Source organism: Cherax quadricarinatus, unplaced genomic scaffold (genome assembly GCF_038502225.1).
Source record: "Cherax quadricarinatus isolate ZL_2023a unplaced genomic scaffold, ASM3850222v1 Contig244, whole genome shotgun sequence".
NCBI classification, from domain to species: domain Eukaryota; kingdom Metazoa; phylum Arthropoda; class Malacostraca; order Decapoda; family Parastacidae; genus Cherax; species Cherax quadricarinatus.
Genome location: NW_027195270.1, coordinates 161,545 through 176,837, shown reverse-complemented (window position 1 = coordinate 176,837; position 15,293 = coordinate 161,545). Strand labels below are relative to the sequence as shown.

Here is a 15,293-nt window from a genome sequence, read left to right as displayed (position 1 = left end):
TTTTTTTTTCTTCAACAGTTTTCACTGGGCCAGTCAGAATTTGTAAAGTTTTGATTTTATCGGCTGGTAGATTGGAAGGGAAGGAACACACCGGCTTCAAACTCCTAAAGCGGTGTCATTGTGATGATAGCAGGAAACGCAAACAAAGACTTCCTCAGGAAAGGGTATGTCTTTCTATATTCCCTCCTTTGGTAGATTAGAGACGAGTCCCACTCCTTTATTTGAAAGTGATAAATATGTTCTCTTTATGACTTACAGCCTGTGGAAGATGGGATCAGTTCATCTGATATAGAGGAGCCTATGAAGAAAGAACCAGATCTCGACAACGATGAAACGCAGAGCCTTCCCTCATGTCAGTCTGATGACCTCGTTGTGGACCTCTCTACGCTCGATACTGCTCAATCTGATGACTCTGTTGAGGTCACTGCCGCGGCAGGTGCTGAACAAACTGGCGACCTTGAAGCGCACCCTGACGGTCAGTCGGAGAAGGAAGGGAAAACCCCCGACGTGAGAGTAAATGCTGGAGATGGAGTAAAGCCGACAGGTGCAGTAAAGACGGCAGGTGGAGTAAAGGCAGATGATGTACCTGAAAAGGAAATCATTTTCGAGCGGGAGGTTATCAATCTTACAGAAAGTGAACAGGAGGAGCGCAGTCATTCAGTCTAACCAGTAAAACTCGCACAGTTTCGCCCCTTTGCTCGCGCTAAAAAACTTTGCACAGCTTTTTGCCCTTTTGTATGTGAATTAATAAAAATATTGACAAACTCTGATTTTTATTTACATATAACTATATATTACTATCTTCTCTAGACTAAACATATATATATATAAACAATATCGCACCACTTAAGCCTCTCCCCATCTGAGAGGAAAATGTATATGACAAAGTTCCTATAAGACCTCTATCAGCACAAAGGTCTTCCCTAGATGACCTTTTCTCACTGCTTTAAGCCTCCCCCACCTGGAAAGATCTAGCAGCTGGCAAGAATAAACACTACCGTAGCACCCGGAAGAACCTTTTTTTTTTTTTTTTTTTTTGCTGAGGTACGGACGGGCGAGCAACACTCCCTCGGGCGACCAGCGGCCCATCCATTACCGCGTTCTTTAAACCCAGCAGTGTTGTTGTGAAGTAGCAACAGTCGCGTCAGTGAGTCGCAGCCCCGGGAAGGGGGGGGGGGGACTCCCTCGGAGATGGTAAGCTTGTACCCAGTCACCTGAATCCTTTGTACTGCCTCTCCCATCTATCAGAGTGATTGAGTTTGGGGAGTCAGAAGTGATCATTACCCTACCTTCTTATACTTAGTAATTACACAGAAATAAGCCTCTCTCTCTATCCCCTTGGGGGATGTTTAAACATATTAAATCTTGTACCCCTGACAGCACCTGTGCTTATGAAGACCACCCATTATCACATTCTTTTTCCACACTCATTATCCTGGGAATCTGCCCACCTGCTCACCTGAATCCTTTTTTGTACTGCCTCTCCCATCTATCAGAGTGATTGAGTTTGGGGTGTCAGAAGTGATCATTACCTTACCTTCTTATACTTAGTAATTACACAGAAATAAGCCTCTCTATCCCCTTGGGGGGATGACTAAACATATTAAACTTGTACCCCCTGACAGCACCTGTGCTTATGCAGACCACCCATTATCACATTCTTTTCCACACTCATTATCCCGGAATCTGCCACCTGCACACCCGAATCCTTTGTTCTACTTTATGTACCTACTTATTAATGTATAGGAATAAGTCTCTCTATCCCCTTGGGGCATGATTAAACATATTAAACAATTACCCTGTCATGCAGACCCTATCATTATCGCATTTTCCATGGTCATTATCCGGCAGTGTTCCTAGATCGACCAACTTATACTACTAAGACGTACCTGTAATCTTGCATATTTATGAGACAGACGAAAGACATTGTGAGGGAAAAGTTCAGCAGATAGGAGTAGCAAGCGAGTATATGGTGACGATAGTTTGATTCCCCGTCTGCTTGTTAAGGTAGGGTCAGTCTAGCTCCCGCTTTCCCCCTCCCCTTTTTCTCCACCCGGAAAGGTGACATGTGGGGCTCCGACCAAATGGTCATCACTTGACTCACAGCTCCCAACACAACTGTAAGTAAAAGCCTCTGCTCCTGTTTTTAATGGATATATTGGTTAAAAGCTTCACTTTTAACCAATTTTAAGACTTCATTCTGCCTTGATTTCCATGTGCTTTTAGATAATCACCATTTTTTTAAATACTTTACTTATCATGGAGAGTGATTTCTTAGGCAGTGGGTAACCTTTGTCTCTTTCTAGCTTGGAATGTCAACTCGGGTCATCTGGCAACCAAAGAAACAGTTCTGAATGAGACGAACTTTACACAAGTTCTGGGACATCACCATTTTATTTGCATACCAAAGTGTAGTTAACCCCAGGCAACTACCCCTCGTCTTTGCAGTGGTGAAGAACCTGTGTTCCTATCATCTTGATGGACTATTCAAGGCTGTGAAGAACTAGTCATTGGGTTGTCACTCAACATCTGTGAGACCCCCTCCCATATCAGCAATGGCTACAATTTCTACAATATGCGGTGTAAACAAGATCCACCAGACACCCCAGTCTAACTGTACATATTAGTGTTGAATTCAGATATTATTTTTATATTTAATTTTTCATTTCTCTTTCAAGTAGGATAAAAATTCATATTTAATTGTTTTATATTTTCATTTCTAAATAATAAAGTGTTTATATTTGACTGTTATCATTCTTTTTCTATTCATTAATTTTCCTGAGGAGGAGCCAGCCTTGGTAATACTTACTGAAGTTGTTACAGGGCTGAGTAAGCCTTCACAAGTGGCGACCTTGCCAGGATCACCCGACTGAATCAAGATTCAACTCCATCTCGAATCTTCCATTGGAACTTCAACACCGCATACCACAGACGGTTACCACCAGCCATGAGTAATCATTCTCTATGGTAGGACTACAGTACATGTATTTGAAAGATTTGGTGATTGTTATAGTCTCAGTTTATTGTAAGTGAAGTCAAGGTAGGATATACTAGTTAATTCTGTCATCTTTGTTTATGTGAGCTTGAAAAGATTTGAAGGAATAGACTCTAGGAACCCGAGATTTTCTAGTGGCAAGTTGTTTCATTGAGCTCTATTTATTATATCAAGGGAACTGTTGTAGGACACTTTTGATTTGTTGGTGAGAAGATTGGATGGTCAAAGGACCCCATTCAATTTACTGTTTGGTCGGAGCCAGCATAGAACCCTCCATTTTCTTTCATACATACTGTTTAATCGAAGCAAGAATCGAACCCTCCGATTTATTTACAGTTTGAGTGGAGCAGGAATTGAACCCTCCATTTTCTTTGATATATAAGTTTCGTTTTCCCCTGGTAGTTTAAGTTATTCTTTCAAGTATGGAGGAATGCCAGTTTTGAATGGACGCTGGGAGTAAGTTAGGAATAACTGGGAAAAATTTAGAAGCTTTCATTAGTACTAAGATCCAGGAAAGAATTGAGAAGGAAATAATTGAGAGAGAAGAAAGACAGTTAGAAAGAGAAAAAGAGAACCAAGAAAGACAGTTAGAAAGAGAAAGAGAGCAGAAAAATGAGAGAGAGAATCGAGAGAGAGGAGAAAAAAGAGAGAGATTGAATTGAAAGAGAAAATCAAGAAAGAGAGAGTGAGAAGACAAAAAGGAGCGTGATAGACTTGATCGTGCGGAGAGAGTGGAACAAGTTCGGTTAAGAGAACTTGAGGAAAGAACAAAAGATAGAGAAGTTGAGGAAAAAGCTAGAGAACGTGAGGAAAAAGCCAGAGAGAATGACTTGTGAGAGAGTCAGAAAGATCGCGAGATAGAGAAAGCAAGCCTTGAATTAGAAAATAAAAAGTTAACTTTTACACAACAACAATTAGAGGAAGGAGTAACTGACCATACAGATAGTGCACATTGTGCAACGCCTAATTTACCTCCCTTCACAGAGGGTGAAGACAATTTCATACATAATTATGTTTGAAAATACCACTACCCTCTGTGAATGGCCAGCTGACACTTGGGCTACCAGGTTAGGTATGTTATTTCCTGGTACAGCTTTGAATATCTATGCAACTTTGTCGCAGGATATCATATGTAATTATAACCTACTTAAGAAGGCAATCTTTAAAGCATACAAAAAAAAAAAAATTCTTATAGGAGAGATTTCAGGTATGCCACCTTACAGCATGGCCGAAACTTTCGTTTGTTCGACTTTTGGATAGAGAGTTCAGGAATTGATCACAGTTATGAATCTCTTAGAGACTTTATGGTTGCTGACCAGTTCCTGACAGCTCATCCTCACCAGATACGAACATTCATTACAGAACATAACCTGATTAAAGCTGAGGAAGTTGCTGAGGCTGCTGACATGTATGCTGAGGCTCACAATTCCTATAAAGACCCAAAGGGATCGAACCCTAAGGTCATGGCTTGGGCTCACACCATAACCATGGCTTCTCCTACCTCTTCTCCCACCGTAAGGTAATTCATTTTCCCAGATTTTATGTCCAAGGATGACTTTGTCAATTTACAGCGGGATAGCTCATCACTTCGGGATTGTCATAATCAAGCTTTTAACAACAAAGTTATCCATGGGAGATATGTGTCACATAAGCTTGAATATATTAATGGTATCTTATATAAATCTGTATTTAAATCTCATTCTTCAGTGATAGATTATTAACTCCTTGTTGTTCCTAAACCTAGCGAGTATATGGTAACAATAGTTTGATTGCCCGTCTGCTTGTTAAGGTAGGGTCAGTCTAGTTCCCGTTATCCCCCCCCCCTTTTTCTCCACCCCAAAAGGTGATGTGTGGGGCTCTGACCAAATGGTTATCACTTGACTCACAGCTCCCAACACAACTGAAAGTAAAAGCCTCTGCTAATGTTTTTAATGGACACATTGATAAAAGCTTCACTTTTAAATAATTTTAAGACTTCATTCTGCCTTGATTTCCATGTGCTTTTAGATAATCACCATGTTTTTTAAATACTTTACTTATCATGGAAAGTGATTTCTTAGGCAGTGGGTAACGTTTGTCTCTTTCTTGCTTGGAATGTCAGCTCGAGTCATCTGGCAACCAAAGAAACAGTGTTGAAGGAGACAAACTTTACACAAGTTCTGGGACGTCACGATTTTATCTGTATTGCGACCCCTGAATGGGTCACAATGTATATAATGTATATTACCTTTTCATATAATTTTATATTGCTTATATTTGCGATAATAGCTAAATCGTATATATATTGCTTAATATTATTATTTGACTTAGTTACTTTTGTTAGGTAGGATGTAACATTTATATATATATGCAGTGCTCATAGTTCAAGTCTTCATTGTCTAACTACTGTAATTATTACTTGTTGCTCATTTCCCTTCTGGCTTCTCGGTGTTGCTGGGCAGCAACTGTCCACGGAGCAATCATGTGATTGAGGGGGGGGGGTGTTCACACCTTGCCTGGAGTAGTCAGTCTGGGCTAGACTCTCTTGTCGGTTGGACGTTCTCTGAATAAGATGTGCCTAGCTCTCCCTTGCTGGCCCTTGTTGGAAGATCGTCTCTGTCGCTTTCTTGTTGTTGGTTCTGTGGAACTCTGTTCACAGAACATTGCCTAGACTTAGTGATTTTCGATGTTGTACTGAGGTTGTGTGTCTCATAGGCACTCTTAGAAACTCAGGTCCTGAGCTGTAGCTTCTGACCTAACTTGTACTGGTATCCGTGTACTGTCATAGTCGGGGGATTTTCTTATGCTGAACTTAGATTCAGTAGTATGGGAGTTTTGTGGCTTTTGTGGAAGATCTGCAGATGGTCCCTACTTAGTGTAGTTATATTATCTCCTTGATCCTGATTCAGTGTAGCAGTTGCTTGTTATATTGCTATTGGGCTTAGCATTCGTTTTATTGTTTAAGCAAGCTGTTCTGATTCCCAGAAGGTCAAGAAGTTAGTTAATCCGAGGACTTTTAGTCAGTCACTGTTTAAGTCTAGTCGATTCTTCAGACATAGCGAGCTACTTAGAGCACTTACACACACAAACTTACTTGTACATGTTTGTAATATCTTATTAAATGTTAATGTACCAGACGGTATTTAAGACGTATGAATGTGATATGTACCTTCACCACAATACTACTGTACACGAGATAAGTGTAGGAACTTGTATCCTATATTATATTCAATTGATTAATTTAATTTACTTTGATCTTATACCTCTAGACATTGTTATTAATAAATTTGTTAAATTTTAATTTCTCTAGTTAGTAGCCTACCAGTTGTAATCTTGAAGCACTAATAATTATTATTGAATTATAATGGATAATTGGACCAGGATATTGACTACTAGTTATGAAAACCCAGTAACAGGCTGGATGCTAGAAGGGCAGTCCTTTCTAGTATTCACTGGAGATCTCTATGCATATTAGAAATCGCGTTTTTTGCAACAAATGGGGGCCTGTCCAGGATGCTTTTGATCCAAGGTGTTGGAGAAATTGTCCAGTTTGACACACTAGTAACTCTATGGTCAAACACTTTGAGTACTTTCCTAATCTGAAGATTTTGAGTTTTGTCTTGTACAACATACTAGGTGGATGTATATACTTGGCTGAGTCTCTTGATCCAAGGAGATGGAAATACTATATGAGCTCTAGCTCTAAGACAACCAACACTAAAATTGATATTAGGATTATAGTTTCCCATAATCACTCTCTCGTAGTACATTCATTTTCGTGATGTATGTCAAAGTGAAACAGTTAATTGATACTCTGACTTTGTATGAGTTGAGTACATTAAAACTTCAGACTTCTTGGCGAGTAGCCAAATATCTAGGTGTGATGTATAACAGGAATTACACTGCAGAAACTGTCAGAGCGTTAATTAAAGATATGTTGTTTCCTGCTCATACAGAGATGTCTGATTATGATTCAGATACAGAAAGCATTGTGTCACAATTAGAAAGTATAACTCTATTTGATGTAGAAGAGAGAGCAACTATGGCAGAAGTGAGCCTAGTGCCTGAGCCTAGTGAAATTCTGTTCACACTCATGCCTTCCTGCCTCACTGACACAATAGTACAGAGTATAGCTCGTAGTATGACTCAGCCTCATACTAGTACCGTGTATGCTACACCTGTATCTACTTATTCTAGACCAGATCTCAACTCTCTAGGGATGGCTGGACTAGGTGCCCAACCTAAGGACCGTCCAGACTCATTCGTTAGATTCCTTACTCCTCTGTTACCCACTGGTCCTATCTCTCAGGAACAATTTCAGAGGATGGAACACCTCATTAAGGCACAGAGGAAATTGAACAAAGAGGATTTCCAGAGAGAAAATGTTCATCTTGGAAGACAACAGACTGATAGATCTGACAAAGTTGATAAACCTGTTAGTACAACATAGGACACATTTAATGTGCAGAAAGCTGCCTCAATGGTTCCTAAGTTTTTTGAGAGTGACTTAGACACCTATTTTGATGTGTTTGAGAACCAGGCACGTGCTATGAACTGGCCACGTAAGCACTAGGCTACCTTGATGCACACAGCTTTGACAGGAATAGCTCAAACTTGTACTGCTGCTTTACCATTTGCCAAGTACATTAGTTATGAAGCTGTCAAGCAAACTATTCTACAGGCATATAACTTGTTACCCGTAAGTTGAGGGCATAAAGAGCGACATCGGCAAGTTTGCCGATGACACCAAAATAGGCCGTCGAATTCATTCTGATGAGGACATTCGAGCACTCCAGGAAGATTTGAATAGACTGATGCAGTGGTCGGAGAAGTGGCAGATGCAGTTTAATATAGACAAATGCAAAGTTCTAAATGTTGGACAGGACAACAACCATGCCACATATAAACTAAATAATGTAGATCTTAATATTATGGATTGCGAAAAAGATTTAGGAGTTCTGGTTAGCAGTAATCTGAAACCAAGACAACAGTGCATAAGTGTTTGCAATAAAGCTAATAGAATCCTTGGCTTCATATCAAGAAGCATAAATAATAGGAGTCCTCAGGTTGTTCTTCAACTCTATACATCCTTGGTTAGGCCTCATTTAGATTATGCTGCACAGTTTTGGTCACCGTATTACAGAATGGATATAAATTCTCTGGAAAATGTACAGAGGAGGATGACAAAGTTGATCCCATGTATCAGAAACCTTCCCTATGAGGATAGACTAAGGGCCCTGAATCTGCACTCTCTAGAAAGACGTAGAATTAGGGGGGATATGATTGAGGTGTATAAATGGAAGACAGGAATAAATAAAGGGGATGTAAATAGTGTGCTGAAAATATCTAGCCTAGATAGGACTCGCAGCAATGGTTTTAAGTTGGAAAAATTCAGATTCAGGAAGGATATAGGAAAGTACTGGTTTGGTAATAGAGTTGTGGATGAGTGGAACAAACTCCCAAGTACAGTTATAGAGGCCAGAACGTTGTGTAGCTTTAAAAATAGGTTGGATAAATACATGAGTGGATATGGGTGGGTGTGAGTTGGACCTGATAGCTTGTGCTACCAGGTCGGTTGCCGTGTTCCTCCCTTAAGTCAGTGTGACCTGACCTGACTAGGTTGGGTGCATTGGCTTAAGCCTGTAGGAGACTTGGCCTTCTGCAGTGTTCCTTCGTTCTTATGTTCTTATGTTCTTAAGTTATCAACGTGCATTTCGTACGTTACAACGACGACAAGATCAAACTTGTGTAGAGTTTGCTCGTGAGAAAAAATTTGCATTTGAGAGATGATCTACAGCTGCTAAATGTAACAATTATGACAGTCTTGTTCAGTTGTTACTTCACGAAGAGTTTAACAACTGTATGTCTGCTGATAAACAAGAATATCTGATCAATCATACTGCCTCAGTTATTCTGGAAACTGCAGCATTAGCAGACAATTACGAGATTTCTCACAAACTTGTACATACTAAAACGCAGAGAAACAAGGTAACTAAAAGTTGTCCTAGAAGTTGGCAACCTAAATCAGCAGCTCAGTGCCTGCCTGATGTACCTGCTCCTGTAACTTCTCGTTCCTTAACCAGGAAAACCCACAATCCTGAATCTGTCTCTATGGTTAGACAGAAGTTTGATAACGAAAAGAAGAAAGTTAAATGTACCTATTGTAACAGAAAAGGACATACTAGAGAGTGTTGCTATAAGTTAGACAGAGATACGAGAAGCAGTCTTGTGGCTGGCGCCCCCACAAAAGTCGTAACCTCTTCCGTGCAACAATGGCACCAAAATCCTAGTAATACCTCTGATCCCCCTGTTTTAGATAATATTACTCAGAATAGATGACTAGCGTCAGAAAGTGTATCTGACGAAAATATTCATTCAGCGATGAGTCCATACTTATCGAGAGGTAAAGAAGGAAATGACGAATTACATCTAACTGAGATAATTACTTTCAGAGATACTGGCAGTTATCTCACGTCATTAAGAGAAGATATACTGCCCATAACTGATAATACCTATACCAAGATAGATGTATTGTTAGAAGCCTATGGAGGGGCTTTTATAAAAGTACCTCTGCACAAAGTTTACATTGAAACAAGCTATTATACTGGTTATATTTCAGTAGGTATATCCAGTGGTTTATTTCTCATCAGGTCAGTGGACTTGTTGATAGGGAACGATATCCTTCATGCTGGTATATGTAATGAACCACTTTTGATTGATAATGCCACTGATGATAATTATGCCATTGAAGCTTGTAGAGAGAAGCCTATTTTATTTCCTTTCAGCGCAATTACTAGAGCTACGTCAAAGATTCAACAACCATCCTTGTCTCCTGTTGAGTTAGCTGATGACAATGATTTGGGCTTGAATATGTTGTTTAGTGATGCTCTGTGACAGGATCATTAACACTGACTCCCCCCGGTCATCAACCTAGTCAGGACACAACTGACGTTAAATTTCTAACTCATGATGATTTAATCAAGGATCAGTTTGTTGATCAGTCACTGGAAAGACTGAGAGATATAGCAGTTACTGAGAGTGAAGCAAAGGATCTCGATAATTGTTATTATTATAGTAATGGTGTACTGATGGAGAAAACTACATGTAAGTTGTCAGCTGATAGTGTTTCCACCAGAGTCAAGCATCTCGTAGTGTTACCAGTTACATTTCATGAACAAGCCATTGATTTTGCTCACAATAGTCCCATATGAGGACATTTGGGTGTCAAGAAGAAAATAAACTGGCAAAACATTTTACTTGGCCTAAAATGAAGGAAACAGTAGGTGATCATGTGCGACGTTGCCACGTGTGTCAAATGACAGGCAAGCCAGCACACACACCTCCACCTACACCTCTCACTGTGTTCACTAGTAGCAAAGTTCAGTTCATCTGGACTAGGGATTATTCAGACTTGTTCAAACAGTTGAAGCATCTGCTCTCCTCTGCTCCTGTGTTGAGGAGTCCTGATTTTAATCTTCCCTTCTTTTTACATATAGATGTGAGTGGTTACGCAGTGGGTGCTGTGTTGCTCCAACAGTTAACATCCACTGACATTCTCCATCCTATAAAGACACCAGAAAAATTATGCCACTATTGAGAAAGAGGCTCTAGCTCTCGTGGTGTCCTTGGAGCATTTTGACGTGTATTTGGGCACTTCCCCATTTAAAATTAATGTTTTTTCAGACCACAATCGACTCACCTACATAAACACAATGAAGAGTAAAAATGCTAGGATCATGAGGTGGGCTCTCAGAATCCAGCCTTACTCTATTAGTATACAACATATCAGTGGTCATTGTAATGTAATTGCTGACGCTCTGTCACGTTCTTAATAATTATCAGTTACATTAAACTAATGTAATTTTATGCCCAAATACCTTTTGTTACTTGCTACGTCAAATTCAGTAAAGTAACGTAATCTCTCCAGCCTATGTTAACTATGTATACTCATGTCATGTCTAATTATTCTATTTATATTCACAGTAGTGGTGATATATGTGAGTGTGAGGAGGAGACAGCTGGAGACAGAAGCTGAGTGTTGAGTGTTTAGTGTTGTGTGGGCGATGTTACTGACTGGCGGAACAGTTCTGCCGCAGACCCCTCCCTTCACTACACACCTTAAGCTTCCTCATACGCAGATGTCCGTACTGGCTCGCATTCCACTACCACTACTTAAAAGTGGTATGCCATCTCCTGTCTATCGCACAAGACTGTTGTTCATATGCAGTCTCCACTACTATGATCGAGCCTCAACGTGTTATGCTTGTCTACACTATCCTGTCTCTACACTGATGTATATAACCACGAGTATGTAGAGATATGATGTGGAACATAGTGTACCAGTGTGCGTATTCCTAGGCAATGGAAGACGTGGACATCCAAGGACACTTAAGCTTCTATCAGGTCACTGATACCTGTCGAAGGTGTGATGAACACCATAGCTCATGCTACAAGGGCAAGGTATGTTACGAATTTCTTGTAATATGGGGGACTGTGCAGTTCTTGAGTTGCAAGGAGTCTGTAATCAACCTGTAGTCGGCAGTAAGGTGTGGACTTTTGAGTTCACACAAGTAAGTTTGTCAGCCATCAGTGAATGAAATATGCTGACATGACACCCCCTACGGGTGATTTATTGTTTACATAATATGATCTATTACAGCCTGTTGAGAGATGATCATGACAACAATTCAAGACCTTGTCTGCAGTGGTGGCTGTGTAGACGATTTGCTGTCTTTTATCAGCTAAGTATTCCCAATATTTAAAATTATATCTTAGCTGGTAAACCATTTCTCAACATTTTGATCTTGCTCGAACCGGATAAAGGCCACACTGTGGTCCAAATATGTTGTACTACAGTGTGCAAATAACCTACGAGCCAAGGTCCTTCGAAAAGAGCTGTAAAACTAGTGCTTTACAATATAATCAGTATAAATGAGTCCCTCCAGACTCAATCACAGAGAATGGGCAGCCAAAAGAAAGCAGGCACTCACCCAGTGTTCACCCAAAGAAAACGGGAGCTGGGTGACTCACCCAACAAGAAAACAGGGGATGGCACCCAGCATCCACTGCTCCAAGCTCGAAAAACGCTGACTACAGTAACAACCCAACTGACGTTCAGTTTGTCTGAGTGTTATAATGTTTATAGACAGAAACTAAGAGACAAGATTGTGTTTAAGTTTCTTATAGATATACCTGTTACATTAAAGGACATTTATATATGTGTAAGTAATATTCACGTGTGATTTACAGTTATACAGTGACATTTATAGTGTATAGTGAATGAAGTGTATAACGTTATTTACGATTAATCATTTTCAGGCTGACACAGCAAACTCAAGCCACAAACACCAGTCATATGTACTCTGTACCCTTCATGGTCATTGACCCTGAGGTTAAGCTTAGTAGGTCAGTAGTGTCTGACTCGATTATTGCTGGCTTAAGCATAACAAAAACTCAGCTGTTTATAGCAGTACAGTGTTTTTTAAACACTAAGTGTCGTGCTAGAATTTCAGTATACCATTAAAATGTCTTGTTTGAAAACTCAGTTTCAGTCTTTACAGACTAAGATTACACAATTAGAAAATCTAATTTCAGTCTGTATAGGATTAACTCAAGATACAAACATAGATTTTGATGATCTTGAAGTCAAATTTGAATTACTTACACAACGTTTGAAAATAATTAATTCAGACTATACAGATTATGAAAAGGAATTTCTTGAATCAGATCCATCTGAGGATGAAATTAAAAATGTTTTGGATACTTTTAGTAATCAACAATTAAGGTGGATAGGAGTACAGGCTATCTGCCGCAAAACTCTGTCACAGAGACCTACTGTAACTAATGGCCAAACACCTGTTACACCTGTAACAACAACAAGTGTACCATTGCCAAGCTTACCTACCTTGTCATTACCTAATTTCCAAGGTCATAATTATGAAGAATTCATTAGTGGTTTCCAATTCATAGTAAATTCACGAACTGACATAGATGAGATTGCTAAGTTCAATTATCTTAAATGTCTTGTGAAGGGAGAACCTTATGAACTGATTAAGTCATTTCCGGTGGTTAAAGGTAATTATCAAATAGCCTTACGTGTCTTAGCAGACAATTACTTTGATGTGACAAGGCCAGAGTTAGACATGCAGTCTTAATATCAAGCTTGAAGCCAGCCAAACATTGTTTTTCAGACTTACAGGCATTTAGAATCACATTAGACAATAGTCTCAGATCTCTAGGTACTAAATATGACCTAAGACAATGTGATTGTTTTATCAGTGGTATTGTACAAGATAAGTTGTCACCACAAACTATTGAACGATTAAATATTATGTTCAATAAACTCTATCTCACTTGTGAAGAAATTAGCAATGGTTTACAAACAATAGTTTCATGTATGCAAGCAACGAGACAAGATGAAAAATCCACAAATCCAGTGGATAATAAACCTTCAAATCAGTATAAAAAGAGTATACCTACTCCCACTAAACCACAGAATGGGAAATCCCATATAGGCATTTATCAAGCTGTGAATACAACAGACAGTAAACAAACTGTCACACATAAACGTACTCCAAAATGTGTACTTTGAGATGGAACACATTGGACACAGTATTGTAGTCAATACACAACAATGGAGGCACGTAAACAACGTGTTCATCAGCTGAAAAGGTGCATTAAGTGTTTAGGTGAACACATGGGAGGAAAATGCTCACTGAAGAAGCATTATGCCCAAATACTTTTGCTGAACAGCAGAAGACTTCCACAGAATCAGGAAGTCAACAAGCAATAGCATTAAATGTGAGAGATAAGTTTAAAGCAACTGCTCTCCCAATAGCTCGAGTTGAGTTATTTAATAAATTACACAAAACCAATGTGCTAACATTATTTGATCAAGGCTCACAAAGGTCCTTCATAAGAAGAACAGTGTTGCAGAAACTTAATAAACAACCCTATGCCAAAGTACAGTTAGATATACCACAATTCTGGTAAACAGACATTTGACCTAGCCAGAATCACTGTTGCTCTAGGAAACAGGAAAAAGACAGTAGAAGCTGTGGTAGTAGATGATTTGCCTAAGTCTGTGCAGCTCCAGGGATTAAAAGAAACAGTTGAAGCACTGAAAGCAGCTAAGGTCAAGTTAGCCAGTCCTGACATACAGACGGACACTATTAGTCCAATTGATTTAATCATTGGAAGTGATTATTATCACTGTTTTGTGCAAAATATAGTAAGTAAACATGATGTTCACTTGCTGAAAACAGCAGGAGGCCACATGATATGTGGTCCCATTCCCTCTCAAAGTGGGAAAGAAGCTGATATTGATTCAGTGGAAAATGTACTAGTTACGAGAATAACCGTTGATCATGTACCGCAGCAAAAATTATCATTACTGGAAGAAATGGATGAACCAGTTGATAAGTTGTGAGATTTAGATGCGATAGGTATTGATGTAAATAAACCAAGACCACAAGAGTCTCAGACTTATAACCAATATTTGGACACTGTTAAATATAAAGATGGACAGTACTTGGTTAGGTTACCATGGAAATTAAATCCACCACATCTACCTAGCAATTATCGCATGGCTTTCGGACAAATGAAAGCACAAATACATGAGCTCAGGAAGAATCCAGAGCTACTCTCTGTTTATGATAATATCATACAAGAACAGTTGGACAATAAATTCATTGAGGAGGTAGTGGAAGATAAGTTGAAGACAGAAGCTCATTATCTCCTGCACCACTGAGTCAGAAAAGATTCTGAAACCACTCCACTACGTGTTGTATATAATTGCAGCTCACGTGCAAATAAAGACATAGCAAGCCTTAATGATTGTCTGATGACCGGACCCTCACTAACTGAGAAGCTTGGAGACGTGCTTATGAAATTTCGCACAAACACATATGCCTACACGGCTGATATTTCCAAAGCTTTATTAAGAGTAGGACTACAAGAAATAGATAGAGATTAAACTCGATTCTTGTGGCCTGAAAATCCACATGATCCTCAAAGTCCTGTGAAAACTTTTCTTTTCACATCAGTATTATTTGGTGCAACATCCTCTCCATTCTTACTAGAAGTTACTTTAAATACACATTTGAAGAAATCTGAAAGCCTCTTCAGAGAAATCTTAAAGAAAAGTTTCTATGTGGACAATCTTCAAGGTACTGTGAGTAAAGAGGAGGATTTGAAATCCTTATACAGAGAAGCTAACGAGAAAATGAAAGAAGCAAATATGCCTCTAAGGATGTGGAATACAAATTCAAAGCAATTAAGGGAACTTATCAAAGAAGATTTCCCTGAAACTGAAATTCCT

At 39.3% G+C, this 15,293-nt stretch overlaps 1 protein-coding gene across 1 annotated transcript in view; it reads left to right on the top strand.

The window, feature by feature from the left end:
* The window catches only part of LOC128693331 (uncharacterized), a 64,753-nt gene extending 63,989 nt beyond the window's left edge, over positions 1-764 (top strand). The window contains exon 2 of the mRNA XM_070080241.1: positions 259-764. Coding sequence (XP_069936342.1) covers positions 259-666 — 408 coding nt within the window. The 3' untranslated portion in view covers positions 667-764. The remainder of the gene's footprint in view (positions 1-258) is intronic.
* The last annotated feature ends 14,529 nt before the right edge of the window (positions 765-15,293 follow it).